Source organism: Muscardinus avellanarius, assembly GCF_963383645.1.
Source record: "Muscardinus avellanarius genome assembly, chromosome: 4".
Classification (NCBI taxonomy): Eukaryota; Metazoa; Chordata; class Mammalia; order Rodentia; family Gliridae; genus Muscardinus; species Muscardinus avellanarius.
The window spans coordinates 18,750,784-18,768,318 of record NC_137789.1 but is presented as its reverse complement, the minus strand read 5'-3'; the positions used below and the strand labels follow the sequence as shown (position 1 = coordinate 18,768,318).

At 44.3% G+C, this 17,535-nt stretch overlaps 1 protein-coding gene across 1 annotated transcript in view; it reads left to right on the top strand.

Annotated features, from left to right (window-relative positions):
- Nucleotides 1–16,886, top strand: part of TBC1D31 (TBC1 domain family member 31) — a gene marked incomplete at both ends in the record, with an annotated part of 71,191 nt that extends 54,305 nt beyond the window's left edge. Inside the window, 7 exons of the mRNA XM_080694722.1 lie at nt 159–299; nt 2,191–2,385; nt 4,260–4,454; nt 7,735–7,792; nt 8,753–8,848; nt 12,959–13,089; nt 16,452–16,886. Of these exons, the coding sequence (XP_080550848.1) occupies nt 159–299; nt 2,191–2,385; nt 4,260–4,454; nt 7,735–7,792; nt 8,753–8,848; nt 12,959–13,089; nt 16,452–16,886 (1,251 nt within the window). The remainder of the gene's footprint in view (nt 1–158; nt 300–2,190; nt 2,386–4,259; nt 4,455–7,734; nt 7,793–8,752; nt 8,849–12,958; nt 13,090–16,451) is intronic.
- Between the last annotated feature and the right edge of the window lie 649 nt (nt 16,887–17,535).

The following is a 17,535-nucleotide window of genomic DNA, read 5'->3' as shown; positions in this document are numbered from 1 at the left end:
TCAACATTAATCTTCCAAGGACCCTGTGAGATACATGGGGCTAGAACTGGAAAGCACTTTGAATCTGAACCTTCGGGAATTCAGTTAGCAAATATCTGCTCAGTACATATCATTCTTCTTTGAAGCATTATTAAATACACCAGAATTTCTTTAAACAGAATCTTACTAGAAATCAAGAAGCTTTTGCAAAAGAAATTCGAGAAGATGCTGATGCCTATAGACGAAAAGTGGCTCTTGAAGATCACATGTTTCGTAAGCTGATGGAAACCGACCGGCTTCAGAGCCGAAAGACTCAGAAGGTAAACATGTGCTGAGCGCACCGTACACGGAGAAGGTGGATCTCCATCGTCATCCTTTTAAGAGAAAAAAATTAAAATAAAACCTTGTGAAGCTGAGCAGATTAATTTCTTTGCTTCATTTGTCACAGTTCCTAGAACTCACATTGCTTTATTTATTTACACAATGCTTACTCTATTGGTAGTCATATATAGATATCTTTTATATCCTTTGAAACTCTTAAAACCTATCACAAAACACAGAGGGAATAGCAACTTTACAAACTATACTGTCTAACCGTGCTCTGCCTCAGCAATTCTCACCAAGTGGCTGGGGATACAGCTCAGCGGAAGAGCACGCCTACCAGGGGCTGTGTTCTGGGCTTGATTTCCAGCACTGCAAAAAAATAAAAGAAAAAGAAATTGTAGCCGGGTACAGTGGTACACGCGTAATCCCAGTAACTTGGAAGGCTGAGGCAGGAGGACTGCAGGTTTCAGGCTAGCCTCATAAAACTTAGTAAGACTCTATGTCAAAATAAACTAAAAAAAAAAAAAAAAAGCCAGCCGCGATGGCGCACCCTTGTAACCCCAGCACTAGGGAGCTGAGACAGGAGAATCACGGTTCACAGAGAGCCTCAGCTACTTAGTGAGGCCCTTTGCAACTCAATGAGACCCTGTTTCAAAAAAAATAAAGAATAGGGCTGGGGGTGTAGCTCAGAGGTAGAATGCCCCGGGTTCCATCCCCAGTACTGCAAAATAAATAAGTAAATAAAAATAAAAAATAAAATAGGACTGGGGGTGTAGCTCAGAGTTAGAATGTCCATGGGTTCAATCCCAAGTACGACAAAAAAAGGGAAAATGAATTCTCCCTGAGTGGGTAAAATTGCAGAACATCAAATCGTTCCTGGTATGTAAGCTAGCACTTCCAAAGTATATTCAGAATACTAATCATTGTTATTTAGTAAAATGGGGGATGGTCATCTGGGCGTGGTGGCGCACGCTTGTAATCCCAACATTTGGGAGGCTGAGACAGGAGGATTGGGGTTGGTAGACAGCCTCAGCTACTTAGTGAGGCCCTTTGCAACGCAGTGAGACCCTGTTTTAAAATAAAGAACAAAAAATAGGGCTGGGTAGCTCAGAGTAGAATGCCCCTGGGTTTTAACCCCAGTACCAATAAATAAATAAATAAATAAATAAATAAATAAATAAATAAATAAATGGAGGAGGGTCAAGTAAATATTGAAATGGTATCCAAAAGTTAGAAGAGTTTATATGCCAAATTTGAGAGTATCTTACATTGTGAATCATTAAGAAAATCTTACACACTTATTTTATAGAATTTATTGATAGAGAATACCCTTTCAAAAATGCTGACAAGTGAATTGAAATAGAACTTGATACATTAAAAAAAAAACACTTTATTATTCTCTTAACAAAATGTTAAATGAGTATATGCTCAGAGCTGGCCCTACTCCAAAAACCAGTAATAGTATAAGGAGTAAAGAGAGACCTTCTGTTCTGCAACAATCCCTTAGCTGATTTCCCCCAAAATATCCCACTATTTTCTTCTTAGAGGCTTTTGTCCAGTTTATAGAAAACTGGACTCCTTGGACTCTTTGTCATAGCATTGACAACTTAAGTGGCTGCGTCTCGCTGCCCCCTAGCCTGGGCGTTTTCACCCTGTGCTGTACATTACTTCGGAGCTCTGTAAAGCACCAGTGTCCAGCTGCTCGAGATGAGGATTTCATGGGTGTGTGGTGGAGCCCGGAAGTCTGTTTTCAGTACTCCCGGGTGAGTGGAACAAGCAACCAGAGTTACTAGCAGCTGTCCTGGACGCTGGGGTAGACACTTGAGCAGATAGATCCTAATTTCACAGAGTCTGGCCTCATTTCTGAAATTCACAACTTTATCTTAGATAATTGAAGAGAATTTGGCAAAAGCTGAACAAGCATGCCTAAATGCCGACTGGCAAATTCAAACTTTATATAAGCAGAGATGTGATGATCTACAACGACATGAATGTTATCAGGAAGTAGCCAAACTCCTTCGGAAAAACAGAAGGAAAGAAATAGAGCTACTGAATGCAATGGTGAAAGAGGAAGCCGAGAAGGTAAGAATAATTTATAAATGTTTAGTGCGTTAAGTATTTACATTTTGATAGAACATAGGTGACAAAACCAACCAAATAAACTTTGGAAAAGATAATCTAATTTCAATGGGCATTTTTTCATAGAAGTCATCTAATATTGATGCTACTTAAAGTGAATAAACCTCTTTCTTATTTATATTCATGTGTCCCACTTATTTTTTTTCTCTATTTTTGGTGCCAGGGATTGAACCCAGGAGCATCCTACCTCTGAGCTACATCCCCCACCATTTTTCAAAATTTTTATTTTGAGACAGGGTCTTCCTAAGTTCCCCAGGCTGGCCCCAAACTTGCGATCCTCCTGCCTCAGCTCTTGAGTAGCTGGAGTTATTAGGAGTGTGCCACCATGCCTGACTTTACCCAACTATTTATACTTACAACCTAAAAGATAGTGAACCGTAGCTGCTAGTAACCAAACCCGAAATAACAGCCACTATTAACAGGATAGAAACATCTTTTCACTAGAGAGCAGCGTGGAGTTGGCAGCCCGAGGTTCTGCACTGCTCCCCGAGCGGCTCCTGTGCGGCTCCTTCCTTTCTCTGGTCTCTCCTATGTCAATTCTGCACGCTGGCTTCTCACATGTATCCCCATCAAGCCACATTCCAGAGTCATCCTCCCGCCCCTCCCAGGGGTGTGGGTCCTCTCTTTAACTCCCGCTGAAACACAGGAAAGAAGGGCTTGGGAAGGGGCGCTGGGGGTGGGTGCCCGGAACACTGAGCCTCTCCGCCTCGGGGAGCCTGGGGTAGGCCGTCCTTCAGGTAAGGGTGTTGACACTAGGCTAGACGGTATGAAAATTGGTGCTACTGATCTTGGGTGAAATAGCACAGTGGAGAGCAGGCTGAGCGCCACTGTAAGGGCTCTTGTGTGTCTGGGTCTTGAGCTAACCTCACTACTGTGCTTCTTTGTGATCAGGCAGACTCGAAGCTCTTATCAGTAACACAAAAAGGCTGCATTTCTGTGGTCTTTCCTGGCCCTCGTTTTTTATGATTCTTTAATGTTTTTATTTAATGAATTAGGATTTATTCATAAAAATTATATACATGTTTCCATGTAAAAGCTGTAGCATTTCTAGAACATTGGTAAATCTTGGGATTTTTTAATCTATTCCTATTACCTATTTTAAATCTATTACTTTAGTTACCCTCTGAGCTAATTTTGGGATGATTGTTTTCTCACTGGGGCAAAGAGAGATTACTTGACTTTCTTGTGATCCAGGTATGTAACAGAGCTGAGCAAATAATTAATTCTCTGCATTTTGTGGACTTTGTTATTAAGGAATAGCTTTCAAATAAAGTAGAAATTAATTTCCATTACTATAAAACTAGCTTAGTGAAAGCTGGGCGTGGTGGCGCACGCCTTTCTAGCATTGGGAGGCTGAGACAGGAGGATCGCTGTTTGCAGACAGCCTCAGCTACTATTTAGTGAGGCTCTCTGCAACTCAGTGAGATCCTGTTTCCAAATAAAGAATAAAAAATAGGGCTGAGGGTGTAGCTCAGAGGTAGAATGCCCCTGGGTTCCATCCCCAGTACCACAAAAAAAAAAAAAAAAAAAAAAGCTTAGTCTCAGAATTTGAAACATGGAATGGTTATTTCAATACCAGTTGGGACCTCGCTGTGGCCTCATTGGCGCTCAGCTACTGAGTGTTAGCATGCCTCTGCTCTTAGGGCTCTTCCACAGAGAAACTGCCACGCACACCCCAGTTTCCATGATACCAAACAGTGCGCACACCAGGACGGGAGGAGGGAGGAGCGCAGAAAACCCAAAGGCTCTTCCACCATGAGAGCACGCATCGCCACCATCTTGACATGATCTTTTCTTCTCCAATCACTTGCATGTAGTGGAAGGAAGCTGAAGACAAAGAGATGTATTTGAGATCAGAAAAGAATGCTTTCCTTTCGGACACATCTAGAAAGTGGTTTTTAACACAGGAGATGAACGCTGCTTTAGAACACGCTGAAGATCCGCTTCATAAAGGTGAGTGGATGTCCGCAGTGTGTTTTGACGCCGTGACTCAAATTCTGCTCAGCCCCAAGGTAATCGCAGTTTCTGTGTGTTTGGGCGGGGAAGGTGGGTGAGGGGCTCCTCCTGGGCTTGCACTGTTGAGTAGCACCCTGCTTTATCCCAGAGACCCATGGCCTTGACTCCTCTTCATCTTCTGGGCTGTGGTTTGTTCCCAGAGTGCTGTTTCTAGTCTATCTCATAAAAATAGGTGCATAGTGCATTTTTGATGTCCCCAAATATTCACTTTCCATCTTCCCTCATCCCCCAGCTCTTGGCTACACCATGAGAATCTTCTTAAAGGAGCTAATCAAACTTTAGGCTTGGGTACAAAGCTTACAGTGAAATCAACTGAAAAATCAAAATTATAATTTAAAATTCTAAAATAGAGGACAGATACAGAACTTTTACTCTGTTTCAATTTAGTCTTTCATAATGGGTATGCGTTACTTTTTAAATCACAGCTTTGCTGATGTATAATTCATAAATCATACAGTTTACCTGTTTACAGCGTACACTGTTGTTGTGTTACTCAGAGCAGATCAATGTGACTGTCCGCACAATGTTTTTTTGTTGTTGTTATTTTTTTTTTTTTTTTTTGTACTGGGCATTGAACCCAGGAGCATTCTATCTCTGAGCTACAGCCCCAGCCCTAATTTATTTTTTTATTTTGAAACAGGGTTCTCACTAAGTAGCTGAAGCTGGCCACAAACCTACAACCCTCCTGTCTCAGCCTCCCAAGGGCAGGGATTACAAGCGTGCCCCCCATACCCAGCTTTTAGAACATTTTTGATGCCCCCAAATAAACCCTGCACCATCAGCATTCACTTTCCATCTTCCCTCACCCACCAGCGCTTGGCAACACGAATCTACTTTCTGTCTCTAGATTTGTCTTCAGGAAATGTCATTTATGGAATTATACAATACGTAGTCTTTTGTGTCTAGCTTCTTTAACTTGCCATAATGTTTTAAGCTTTGATCACACAGGATGAATTAATATTTTATTCCTTTTTATTGCTGAATAATATTCTATTGTATAGGTATTCTGTAATTTTTCATCCGTTCATCAGTTGATGGACAATTGAGTTGTTTCCACTTTTTGGCTTCATGAATAATGCAGCTGTGTGTTACTTATTTCACAAATTTGAAAGGTGAAAATCTAAGTTGTATGGTATCATCATTTAATCATGCCTACTTTTGAATCCCCTCGTTACCTCTCACACTTGGGGTTTAGTGGTCCCAGATTGCATCAAACGTAGTACTTAGGGAACCAGAATAGAGTGTTACTCTGTACACAAATATTTAAAACTGGCTTCCAAGCCAGGCGTGATGGCGCACGCTTGTAATGTCAGCACTTGGGAGGCTGAGACAGGAGGATCGCACAGGTTCGAAGCCAGCCTCAGCTACTTAGTGATGCTCTCAGCAACTTAGTGAGACCCTGTTTCCAAATAAAATAGAAAATAGGTCTGGGAGTATAGCCCAGAGGTAGAAAAGTCCCTGGGTTCCACTCCCAGTACCACCAAAATAAATAAATAAATAAATAAATAAATAAATAAATAAATAAATCTGGCTTCCACCAGTTACAAAGCTCTGCAGCTGGCCCTTTCACACTTATCAGAAAGAAAAATAAAACACTACAAAACCAAAGGAAACCTTTGAGGGTTTTCAAGAGCCATTGTATTTGGGAGAAGAACATGAGGAGCTGTAGAAAGGGCCTCACCGGGAGCCCTCTGCACGCTGGCCCTCTGCCCCACATGGCTTCTCCCCACGCTGCCCGCATTTAACCCGCCTATGGCTCACCAGAGAGGGAGTTTGTTATTCAACATCCAGTTTTTAAAAGTAAACGTCTAAAGATCGTTCAGTCATTTCCTTCATCAGCGTGTATAAGCTTAGTCACACTCATGCGATCCTAAACTACAGTTAGGAGGCGTCTGCTCAGGGTCTTTTTTTTTAATATAATGAATGGGTATTTATTTATTTATTTTTGGTGGTACTGGGGGTAGAACCCAGAGGCTTTCTACCTCCAGGCTATACTCCCAGACCTTTTTTATATTTTATTTGGAAACAGGGTCTCACTAAGTAGCTGAGGCTGGCTTCGAACCCGTGCGATCCTCTTGTCTCAGCCTCTGGCGGGGATTACAAGCGTGCGCCACCACGCCCAGCTTTGCTCAGGGTCTTATCGAGGCTCCTCACTCAGGTCTTGGAGGGAAGGTGCTGGGAAGGGAAGCGGACAAGAATGTGGCGGTGACCGCAGATGATTTACTTAAAAATTTTGACTAGTATCAAATCTTTACTAGCAGTGGCAAGTTCTCCTTATCTTCCCCAAGGCAGACTGTCATGGTAACTGTCATGGCTCATGTCTTACCCCCCCTGGAATCCCAGGTCCAGAAACGTGCAGTGCGGCCAAATGAGGATCAAGGCACGAAATGATGCCTCGTTGTCGATGTGCTTTTACTGAATTCTATATGTTTGCAAATTTGTAGTTAAGCCAGGCGTGGTGGCTCACGCCTGTAATCCCGGCACTTCAGAAGCTGAGACAAGAGAACCACCGTTTTGAGGCTAGTAGCAACAATTTAGCAAGACCCTGTTTCAAAATAAAAATTTGTTTGAGCCGGGCGTGGTGACGCACGCTTGTAATCCCCGCGCTTGGGAGGCTGAGACAGGAGGATCGCACAGGTTCGAAGCCAGCCTCAGCTACTTAGTGAGGCTCTCAGCAACTTAGTGAGACCCTGTTTCCAAATAAAATAGAAAATAGGTCTGGGAGGATAGTGCGGAGGTAGAAAGCCTCTGGGTTCCACCCCCAATAGCACCAAAAAATAAAATAAAATAAAAATTTGTTTGAAAAGAAATGGGGGTATAGCTCAGAGTTAGCATGCCCTAGGGTTCAACCCCAGTTTTGTTTTGTTTTTAATTTGTCACATTTAGAACATACTATTTTTTTTATAAAGTACAGTTTGTTTGTTTTTTAATATGCCCTTCCCAGCACCTCACCAAGCGCAGTCTACCTTGGTAGTTACACCAGCTCAGTTCAGTAGCTCCTCGGGGCAGAGCTGGGAAACTAGAGGTACCCTTCAGTTTCCCAGGTAGATCAGCTCAGACAGTGTTTGAACATTGCTGAGGGCAGGAGGGGACCTTTGTTTGTCTGAACAGAAATACTGTTTCCAGGTCGGCCCTTTGGGGAAAATGGACTCAGGGCCGCTGGCGGGCTGGCTTTGGGAGGAGCGCTGAGGTCTGGCTTTGGGAGGAGCTGGGAGGTCGGGGCTGGGCAGGCTGGGGAGCAGCGTTGCTCTCACCAGAAAGCCTGCTCTGCAGCAGCACGGATGCGCCTCCCACCTCCCTCACACGTTCCCGTTCCACTCTCCCACCAGTGCAGGTGAGTCATCTGGTAATTAGTCCCATTTGCCGTAATGACTCATTGAGCTAAAACTCTGAAGTAAAGCCATTCGCCAAAGTTCTGGAGACCAGGTAAAGGCAGCAACGTAATGCGTCAGAGAGGCCCTTCCCCTCGCGTGTCCCCAAGAGCTGGGCTCGGCAGCGCCTGCAGGCCTGGGCCTGCGGTGGGGGCAGAAAGGCAGAAAGCACTAGGGGATGCTGTTCTTTTGGGGGTGGGGTACTGCAGATTAAACCCAGGGCATTCTGCCTACGAGCTCCCCAGCCCTTTTTATTTTTTGTTTCTTGAAACAGGGTCTCACTGGGTTGCTGAGCATCTTGTGGTCCTTGAGCCTGCAGTCCTCCTGGTTTAGCCTCCCAAGTCCTGGGCTTACAGACCTGCGTGCACTAGGATGTCGCCCAGCAGGATGACACCTTGGAAAGGGATTCTGGTTCTTAGTGGATGTGAAGCTTCAGGGCTTAGGGGACAGTAGGAACACCGCTGAAGGCGGCTTGTGGGTTCTGAGGCCAGAGCAGTTGATAGAGTGCGTGCGAGACCCCTGCCGTGCTTCCTGCTCAGGGAAGGCTTCGGGGCCGGCCGCTCTCACCTGCTGAACACTGCCATTAGGCACGCGCAAGAGTTCTCGGCGAAGCCTTGCTAGCCACACTTCAGAAAACACTGAGCCTTTGGGAACCCTACCCTGACAGCTGTATTTTTGAGCTATGTTAACTTGGGTTTAGCTGAAGACACTTTTTAAAGATGTTACCAAAACTTCAGCAGGGCTCTTAATCCTCACCAACTACACTTTCCTTGCCGTCTGAGTGGTAGCACTGTTCTTTTCAGAATGGAGAAGAAAAGAGGCTTGAACCATCCTTGACAATCTTAGTTTAGCAGGGACCACGCGGCGCTAATGCAGGCTTTCTGCTCCTTCTAACATCCTCCCATCTCTTCTCCCTGACACAGATGTGCCCCGGCTGCAGGATAAACGGGTTGCCTCCGGCTCTTGGCCCAGAACTTCACAATTAAGTGACTTTTCTAAAACGGATTCCTCAGCACCGCGTACGTTGACAAGCAGCAAATGTTTCCTCTGTAATTTTATACTTAACAATATTTGAGGAAATGACAGTTTGTGGTATCTCTAGCACATCGATGCCATTTTTCCAGGGTGTGGAGAGTGAGAACCCTAAAATAGAGGCTCCAGAGTCTCTCAGATTTCCAGCTGGTAGAAAGACGGGACCCAGATGAAGGTCTGTGGAATGTGCGCACACCACCATATTTCCCTCGACCAGCACTGCTGCCCCCAAACTGAGCCGGGCTCTAGCAGAAGGCTGTCACAGGCTAAGATTTGAGATGAATAGCTGCTCACATCCTGAACTCTCACGGTCGTTTTCAAGGCTATCATGTGTATGAGTTTTCTTGACTTCCTCTGGCATGGGGACTCTTGATCCTGGACTCGATGCAGTGGGGGCAGGAGTGTCCCTGCTAGGGACAGGATGGAAACATCTTAAAGAAATCATCCAGACAGGTGTGGCAGTGCACACCTGTAATCCCAGTATTTGGGAGGCTGAGACAGGAGGTTCGCAAGTTTGATACCAGCCTTATCAATGTAGCGAGACTCTCTACAACCTAACAAGACCTTGTTTCAAAATAAAAAATAGAATCCCAGCATTCGGGAGGCTGAGACAAGAGGATTGCGGTTCACGGCCAGCCTCAGCTACTTAGTGAGGCCCTGTGCAACTCAGTGAGACCCTGTTTCAAAGTAAAGAATAAAAAATAGAGCTGGGGTGAAGTTCAGAGGTAGAACGCCCCTGGGTTCCATCCCCAGTACCGCAAATAAATAAATAAATAAATAAATAAATAAATAAATAAATAAATAAAATAGGCTGGGGCTGTAACTCAGAAGTAGAATTCCCCTGGTTGTCAAAGCATTAACTCCTAAAGGAGCTAATTATTTTCCCAGTTAAGTATATTAGTCATTATATATATATATGTATGTGTACACACACACACACACACACACACACACACACACACATACATTGTGGGTCTGAGGATGGAACCCAGGGGCATTTGACCTCCGAGCTACACTCCCAGCCCTATTTTCTATTTTTTATTTTAAAACAGGATCTCACTAAGTTGCAGAGGGCCTCACTAAGTAGCTGAGGCTGTCTGCGAATCGCAATCCCCGTCTCAGCCTCCAAAATGCTGGGATTACAAGCATGTGCCATCATGCTTGTATAAAATGTTTTTGCTGGGCTGAATGTGGTGGCACACGCTTGTAATCCCAGCATTTGGGAGGCAATGCCTGGAGGATCCTGGTTCGCGGACAGCCTCCACTACTTAGTGAGGCCCTTCACAACTTAGTGAGACCCTGTTTCAAAAAATAAAAAGACTAAAAAATAGGACTGGGGATGTAGCTCAAAGGTAGAATGCCTCTGAGTTCCATCCCCAGTACCAAAAAAAAAAAAGAAAATTGCCAAGTCACACTTTTATACGCACCTATAAATTCTATGCCAAAATATGAATTAAACTAAAAGTCATTTGTGAATCAAGTGAAATACAAAAGATTCTGAACTATTCTTTATTCTGATGCATCAGAACTTAAACTTTTCTTCTTTCCTCTTACTATGTTTCCCATGCTGATCTCAAATCCCTGGGCTTAAGATATTCTCACGCTTCAGCCTCTGGAGTAGCTGGGATTACGGCATATACCATCTTGCCCAACTAGAACATAAAGCTTTTTTTTTTTAATGGTACTGGGGATTGAACACAGGAGCATTCTACTTCTGAGCTACACCCCCAGCCCTTTTTTATTTTTTTAAATTTCTAAACAGTCTCTCTGAGTTGCGGAGGGCCTCACTAAATTGTTGAGGCTGGCGATAAACCTGTGAGCCTCCTGTCTTAGCCTCCCAAATACTAGAATTACAAGCGTGCTCCACCACACCCAGCTTCAAACTTAAAACTTTTAACTAGATAATCCTAAATTTCAAAATGGAGTGCGAGAATTGGCTAAGTTTCAGTTATTTGGCAGCAAAACAAAAAAAAAGCATAAAAGTTTCATTCCTTGGAGGAAAAAAGTCGTTTTTCAGAAATTGAAGCTAATTATTTGGAAATATAACTAAATTTCAGGAAGAATTTTCTTTTTTGTTGTTGTTGTTTTTTTTGGTGGTACTGTGGTTTCTGGAAACCCTTCTACCTCTGGGCTACACTCCAGACCTATGTTTATACTTTTTTATTTAGAAACAGGGTCTCTTAAGCCAGTGCGGCTGGCTCCGAACCTGCACGATCCTCCTGTCTCTGCCTCCCAAGTGCTGGGATTACAAGCGTGCCACCACACCCAGCAGAAAGAGTATTTTAAAGCACACCCCCCCCACCCCCCCGCGCACGTTCCAGTACTTAGCCTCCTAATCAATATGAAACATCTAATACACTTGGACAATTATACTAGTCTAGTCTAGATTCTGGACTCCTCTGGCATTAGCTGCTATTAAAAACACTTTATTTTATTATTGAGAAAGTAGTCATGGAATATATTTCATAATTGTGTGACTTGGAACAGCCGTTCTCGTTAACATGAAGCATCACAGTGAGGAGCATACTGGGTTTTGTTGTTGCTGTTGTTTTGTTTTGTTGCAGTACTAGGGATGAAACCCAGGGGCATTCTACCTCCAAACTACACCCCCAGCCCAGTTTTTTATTCTTTATTTTGAAACAGGGTCTCACCAAGTTGCAAATGGCCTCACTAAGTAGCTGAGGCTGTCTGCAAACCGTGATCCTCCTGTCTCAGCCTCCCAAGTGCTGGGATTACACGCATTCACCACCACACAAAGCTTTAGGACCATACTGTTCTGAAAAAACTCACATTCTTACTTAGTCAAGCTTGATTCCTAACTGACACATTTTAAATGCTGGATAATCTTATGTAGCCAAGTTCTCTGGAAGCATTCCCTCAATTCAACAAATTAATATTTGGCTTGTAAATAAAATTTCATAGGGCCAGGTAATCTGGCCTGTAGGCCTATAGGCTTTTTGTTTAAGAAATTTGATTTTTAGAATGTCCACCATTATTGATTTTTGCAACACATTTACTTTAAAAATAAATGCTATAAACCTGTCCTGGTGGCACATGCTTGAAATCTCAGCATTTGGGAGGCTGAGCTAGGAGGACCTTAGTTCAAGGTCAGCCTCAACCACTACTTAGTGAGGCCTTTTGCAACTCAGTGAGACCCTGTTTCAAAATAGAATTTTAAAAAAGGGCTGAGGGTGTAGCTCAGAGGTAGAATGCCCCTAGGTTCCATCCCCAGTACTGCAAAAAAAAAAAAAATGCTATAGCGTTTTGCTGACATCAGAAAATTCAACTGCTAGTAATCTTAAATTTTGTTTTCAAGTTTCTCTAAGTAGAAAAACAACAGAATGGGACTGCATGGAACAGGATCTTGTCAAGAAAGTGAGAAATCTTCGCTGGAGACTCACCGCACAGGCTCGGAATCGACACCATGCCCCTCACTCATCTTTTGGCTACCTAGAGGGCGTGTAGCCCGGAGATAGTCACAGAGAGATACCCATCTGCAATCAACGGCACTGATTTTTATATTATTTATTTTAAATTCCTATAAAGACCAACATTTTGTATAGAAACATATCTCCATAACAATTATGTTTTCTATTTAATTTTAATACTTTCAGGCTTGCAAATGGCTTCATAAACTTTTTACAATAAAACCTTTATGAAAACACTTGAAGCTGTGTTAGGCTCTCACATTGCAAAGACCAACATGAACTTCAGTAACTTTAGTCACTGAGGGCTCATTTTTTAAAAAAATGGAAAAATGAGGATCAGCCGCTGGGACTTTGCCAGCTGACAGCCCTCCTGCCCCGCGCCCAGTGTCTGTGGCCGCATGCCCTGGCCGCCTCCGCCCGCTGCCCTCCCCGCCCCCAACAGCCACCCATGGTTTCATGACCTTTACTCTCCCGTCCCTCAAAGGGTGGAAATAGCTCACGGCCTTAATGTAAGGATTCTGTAAGATCATGTAAGTGAGGTTCTTGGCCTAGCGCTTGACATATAGTAAGTATAGAGTATATAGATTAATTCTTCTCTCTGGGATTCCAAAGCAGACTCTATAGTGAACCAGGTCCTTCCAGTCAGCAGAGTATATGCTCTTGTCCAAGAGGCAAATTATAAAACCATGTCCCATCACTACGCAAGGCACGGTTTCCCCGGAGCAGGCCCCGAGCCCCGTTCCTCTGCGTTCTCAGTGGTTGTGACAGATGCCCTCGTGGACCAGGCTGTGTGGCGCAGGGTATGAAGCCTATACAGTGTGATAGAGACTTCGGTGAACTAGAGATTGCCTGCTCACCGCGAGGGAAGAGGGCTAAGCCAGCAGCACTGGATCTGGCCTGCAGGAGTCAGCTGTGCGTTGCCAACTTTTTTACTAGAAGGTATATCTACTCAGATTGGTTTTGCAACTGTACACACACACACACACACACACACACACACACACACACACACACGCTCTCTCTCTCTCTCTCTTAAATAAGGATTGCAATAGTTGACTTTTAAGTTTCTGTCCTTCCAGTGAAAGCAAGTTATTAGTACTCTCAACCAAATGAAGAAATTCTTTTAAACCATATTCTTCCATTTTTCTCTGAGCCTCCATTTCTCCCAATAATAATTTTGATAAAGTCACTGCCTTGGCAGACTTCAAACGACAAGGCCAGATCTCTTCATAAATGTTTGGTTGATATTTCTAAGGTTATCACATTTATTGAAATATGTAGAATACATTTCTGGTATACATCTCTTTCTTATATTTTAGCCCCAGTCTTAACCCAAGTTTTTGTTGTTGTTGTTGATATGGGGAGGTGGGTGGAGCCCAGGGGCATTCTACCTCCAAACTACACCCCTAACCCTATTTTTTATTCTTTATTTTGAAACAGGGTCTCACTCAATAGCAAAGGGCTTCATAAAATAGTAGCTGAGGCTGCCCAGGAACCGATACCCTCCTGTCTCAGCCTCCCAAATGCTGGGATTACAAGTGTGCACCACCACACCCAGCTAACCCAGTTTCTTTATAATGTGAATTCTCTGGAATGAATAAGGGCAGGTTTGGGTGAAAGTTCTTCACACACTGCTACATTTGAAAAATCTCTCTTGAATTCTCTTTTGCCTTTGTGACAGAAGCAGTCTCTAAAGACCTTTTCATCTGGGCTTCGTAGAGGTGTCTGTAATCCCAGTACTTGGCCAAGCTGAGACAGGTTCAAGGCCAGCCTCAGCTCCTTAGACCATTTGTACCTTAGAGACCCCATTTCAAAAATAAAAAAATAAAAGGGCCAGAGATGTAGCTTGAAGATAGAGACTGCCCTGGGTTTGAGCCCAATACCAAAGAATAAATAATATCAAAGCTTTTTCATGTTCGTTATGTTCATTGTCGCCGACTAATCTCAGTTGGGTCGTTATTGTCAGCTCCCGGTCAAATCCTCAGAAAGATGGGGCAAAAGGCAGGTGGAGTTCTGCAGAAACTTATCTGCAGCAATTCCTTCCCCTCTATGAATTCCCTAAGTTTTTTAGGTACGACGCTTGGGAAAGAATCTGAGGTGGACAAAGGCTTCTTGAGCCAATGACACTTTATTACAAAAACCCCGAAAAATTTATACCCTTCACCAGTGAGATTAATAATAGGAGAAAAAAGAAAGGGAAGGGGGGCAATCACAGCAAAACAATAGTGAATTACATATAAACAAAGTAAATGACTAGTCCAGCATTTAGGAGATAAGCTCCGGATCTTTCTTCCGATATTGCAGCAGGGCAGGTCCAAAGGTAAATTCCAAAGGCAATACAGGCACGCCCAAGGCCCAGGGCTTGGAGAATACGCCTTCTCATGGAATCTTCTTTTGCTTTCTTTTTTGAAGTTTCCATCTATATCCATATGACAAGCATGGGGAGATGTGGCGGTCCAGGGAGATGCGATGGGCGTCTCTCAGATCTCATCCGCCTTGCCTTCTGAAGTCTGAAAGCTTACAAAAACTCACAACACAGCTTGGCAAATAAGACACCACAAATAACACCATGAAGTTCTTGGATTTAGTTGTCAGATGTATTTCCTTAACTGCTGAACACTCTTTTTTAGACAAAAAGCCTATTAAAGGCCTATTGGTCTCTAATAATCCATTTCCTTATCACAAACCCTCTGCAACCTGCTTCTAACTTTCCAATTCCTTTCTTTCCCAGTCGGGACATTCTTATGATAAGCTCTTCTTCATGAAAAAGTGCTTTCTTACTCTTATGGTATTTCCTTTCCTTCATACATATATATTTAGAATATCTGTCCTTTATTTTGTCATTTTCATTTCTAGCCATGCAGCATTCTCCCTGTCTCGGGAGAACGCTCACACTGGGCGTAAAGGTCAACAATCTTTCTCCTTGGCTCTATTGTATTTTGGCAACTAAGTTGTTCATCAACTAAATTGCTTCGAAGTCACACACAAAATTTTATCTTCTCTGTCTCTAGGCAGGATCTCAAGGGTAAACAAAGTTTCCTTAAACTGAGCTATCGGTTACTGGAGTTAATAGCTTAACCTAGTGATAGGAGTGAGGGTCGGAGACCCTCTGTGATTGCTGCAGCTGGAATGCTTATCACAGCATCTGAGTTCTGGCCAGTTTTTTCCTTACTATTGAGCAAAGCCAAGGACGTTTAGACAAATTATTAGAGATTTTATTTCCACGGACTCAATTTCATAGTCCTAATTTCACATCACCGGAGCAATTCGTGTAGAAAGTTAAAAGGAATCATTAATAGTCATGAAGGGTAAAAGTGGGGGATATTTTGGCCAGAGACGATACCTCTTTCTCGGGGCTTTTTGCCGATTAACTATGTGGAGTGGGGGGTCTCAACACATAGATGCCGAGGCAGCAGGATGTCTTGGCAGTTCATGAGGTTTCTGTCTTGTGGAAACTGTACAATGTGAGCTAAATACTGGATTTTCACTAAATCTCTCCACAGTCAAGGACACTTGAGTTTCTTTCCTGTGAGTTAAATGGTGTTGAAAGGGTTATTAACTTGCTGAGGGGCCTTTTCATGTTTATTTACATTCACAAGAGTTTTTCTCCAGTGTAAATTCTCCGATGTCAAGCAAGACTTGAGATTAGCCTTTCCGCAGCTGGTGCAGCAAGGACTGCATGAGGCTTGCACCTCGAGATTCTGAATGCAGTGATTAACATCGATGCGGTGGTCCAAGCAGGCGGCAAGCCACACATCTTCCCTGGGCAGGGAAGGTGGAATACAAAGACATTAAGCTGTGATCGGGAAGCCGGGCAAGGTGGTGCACACTTGGAATCCAAGCATTTAGGAGGCTGAGACAGGATTGCAGTTCGCAGACAGCCTCTGCTACTTACTGAGGCCCTTTACAACTCAGTGAGACCCTGTTTCAAAACAAAGAATAAAAAATAGGGCTGGGGGTGTGGCTCAGAGGTAGAATGCCCCTGGGTTCCAGACCCAGTACTGTAAAAAAAAATAATAACAAATTGTGATGGGAAGAAAGAGTAACATTGCAAAGAGAACTCTAACGGTACTCCAGGCCATGGGTGCTTGGAAGGGCATCCCTGCCTCCCTGAGGCTCAGGGTCAGACCTATGGGTGGCTAGTGCACCGGTCCCCATTCAGGGTTGTCCTGGACAGCTGCCCGAGGCCGGGCAGCAGGAAACTTCAAAGCTGGATGAAAGGGCCTGGAGAATCCCAGTGTCAGGAGTCATCAGGGTGCAGTGTGGCCCATCCATGCAGAACCACAGGAAACAGCTCTCAGACACCCGCAAACCCAAGCTGGTGAGCAGGCGCTCAGGGCAGCCAGGGTGCTCCTGGCTCGATACCTGGAACACGCCAGTGGGCTCGGAGGACTGCAGTGGAGGGCGATCGGGCTACAACTGTGGAGGCAGGAGCAGACTGTACTCACCCCCAGGGACTGTAAAGCAGGAGCCAGAGTCAGCACGGTGGACCGTCCTAACTCCGGCAGTGGCCCTCCAGCGCCCTCTGTTGACCGCCAAGCGCCATGCACACTGCAAGGCAAATGCCCAGATCCAGGCCAGGCCGCGCAGGCGCTGAAGAGTGTTGAGGTGCATAACCTGCGCTCTCATGCAATGGAAGCGGCACCGCAGCTTGCTTGGTTGGTCAACAAATGTGGGCTCGATACTGGCCTCTGTTCAATGGCTCTGAGATGCCAGAATTTCGCTGGCATGATGGCTGTAGATTAAGGTATGCAAGGCTTGGGAAGACAGGAATGCAGAGATTTATCACATTCAGCCCTGTGATATGGGCTGATGTGGCCCATATCATATATGCCCCCAACTCTGCTCTCGGCCTAAGACTCTTCATTAAGAAACGGTGTTAGTTATCTTTTAGTTGCTGCTACCAAAGTACTTGAGAAGAACACCGTAGAGGAGGAAAGACTTCTTTGGCTCATGGTTTCAGAGGGTCAGTCCCTGGGCAGCCCAGCCCAAGGCAAAAATCCCGGGGTAACAGGGCGTGATGGAGAGAAGCCACTGAGCTCAAGGCAGAGAAAGAGAGAAGAGGAGGAGGAGGAGGAGGAGGAGGAGGAGGAGGAGGAGGAGGAGGAGGAGAAGAAGAAGAAGAAGAAGATAGAAGGAGGAGGAGAAGAATAGAAGAAGAATAGAAGGAGGAGGAGAAGAATAGAAGAAGAAGAAGAAGAAGAAGAAGAAGAAGAAGAAGAAGAAGAAGAAGAAGAGGAGGAGGA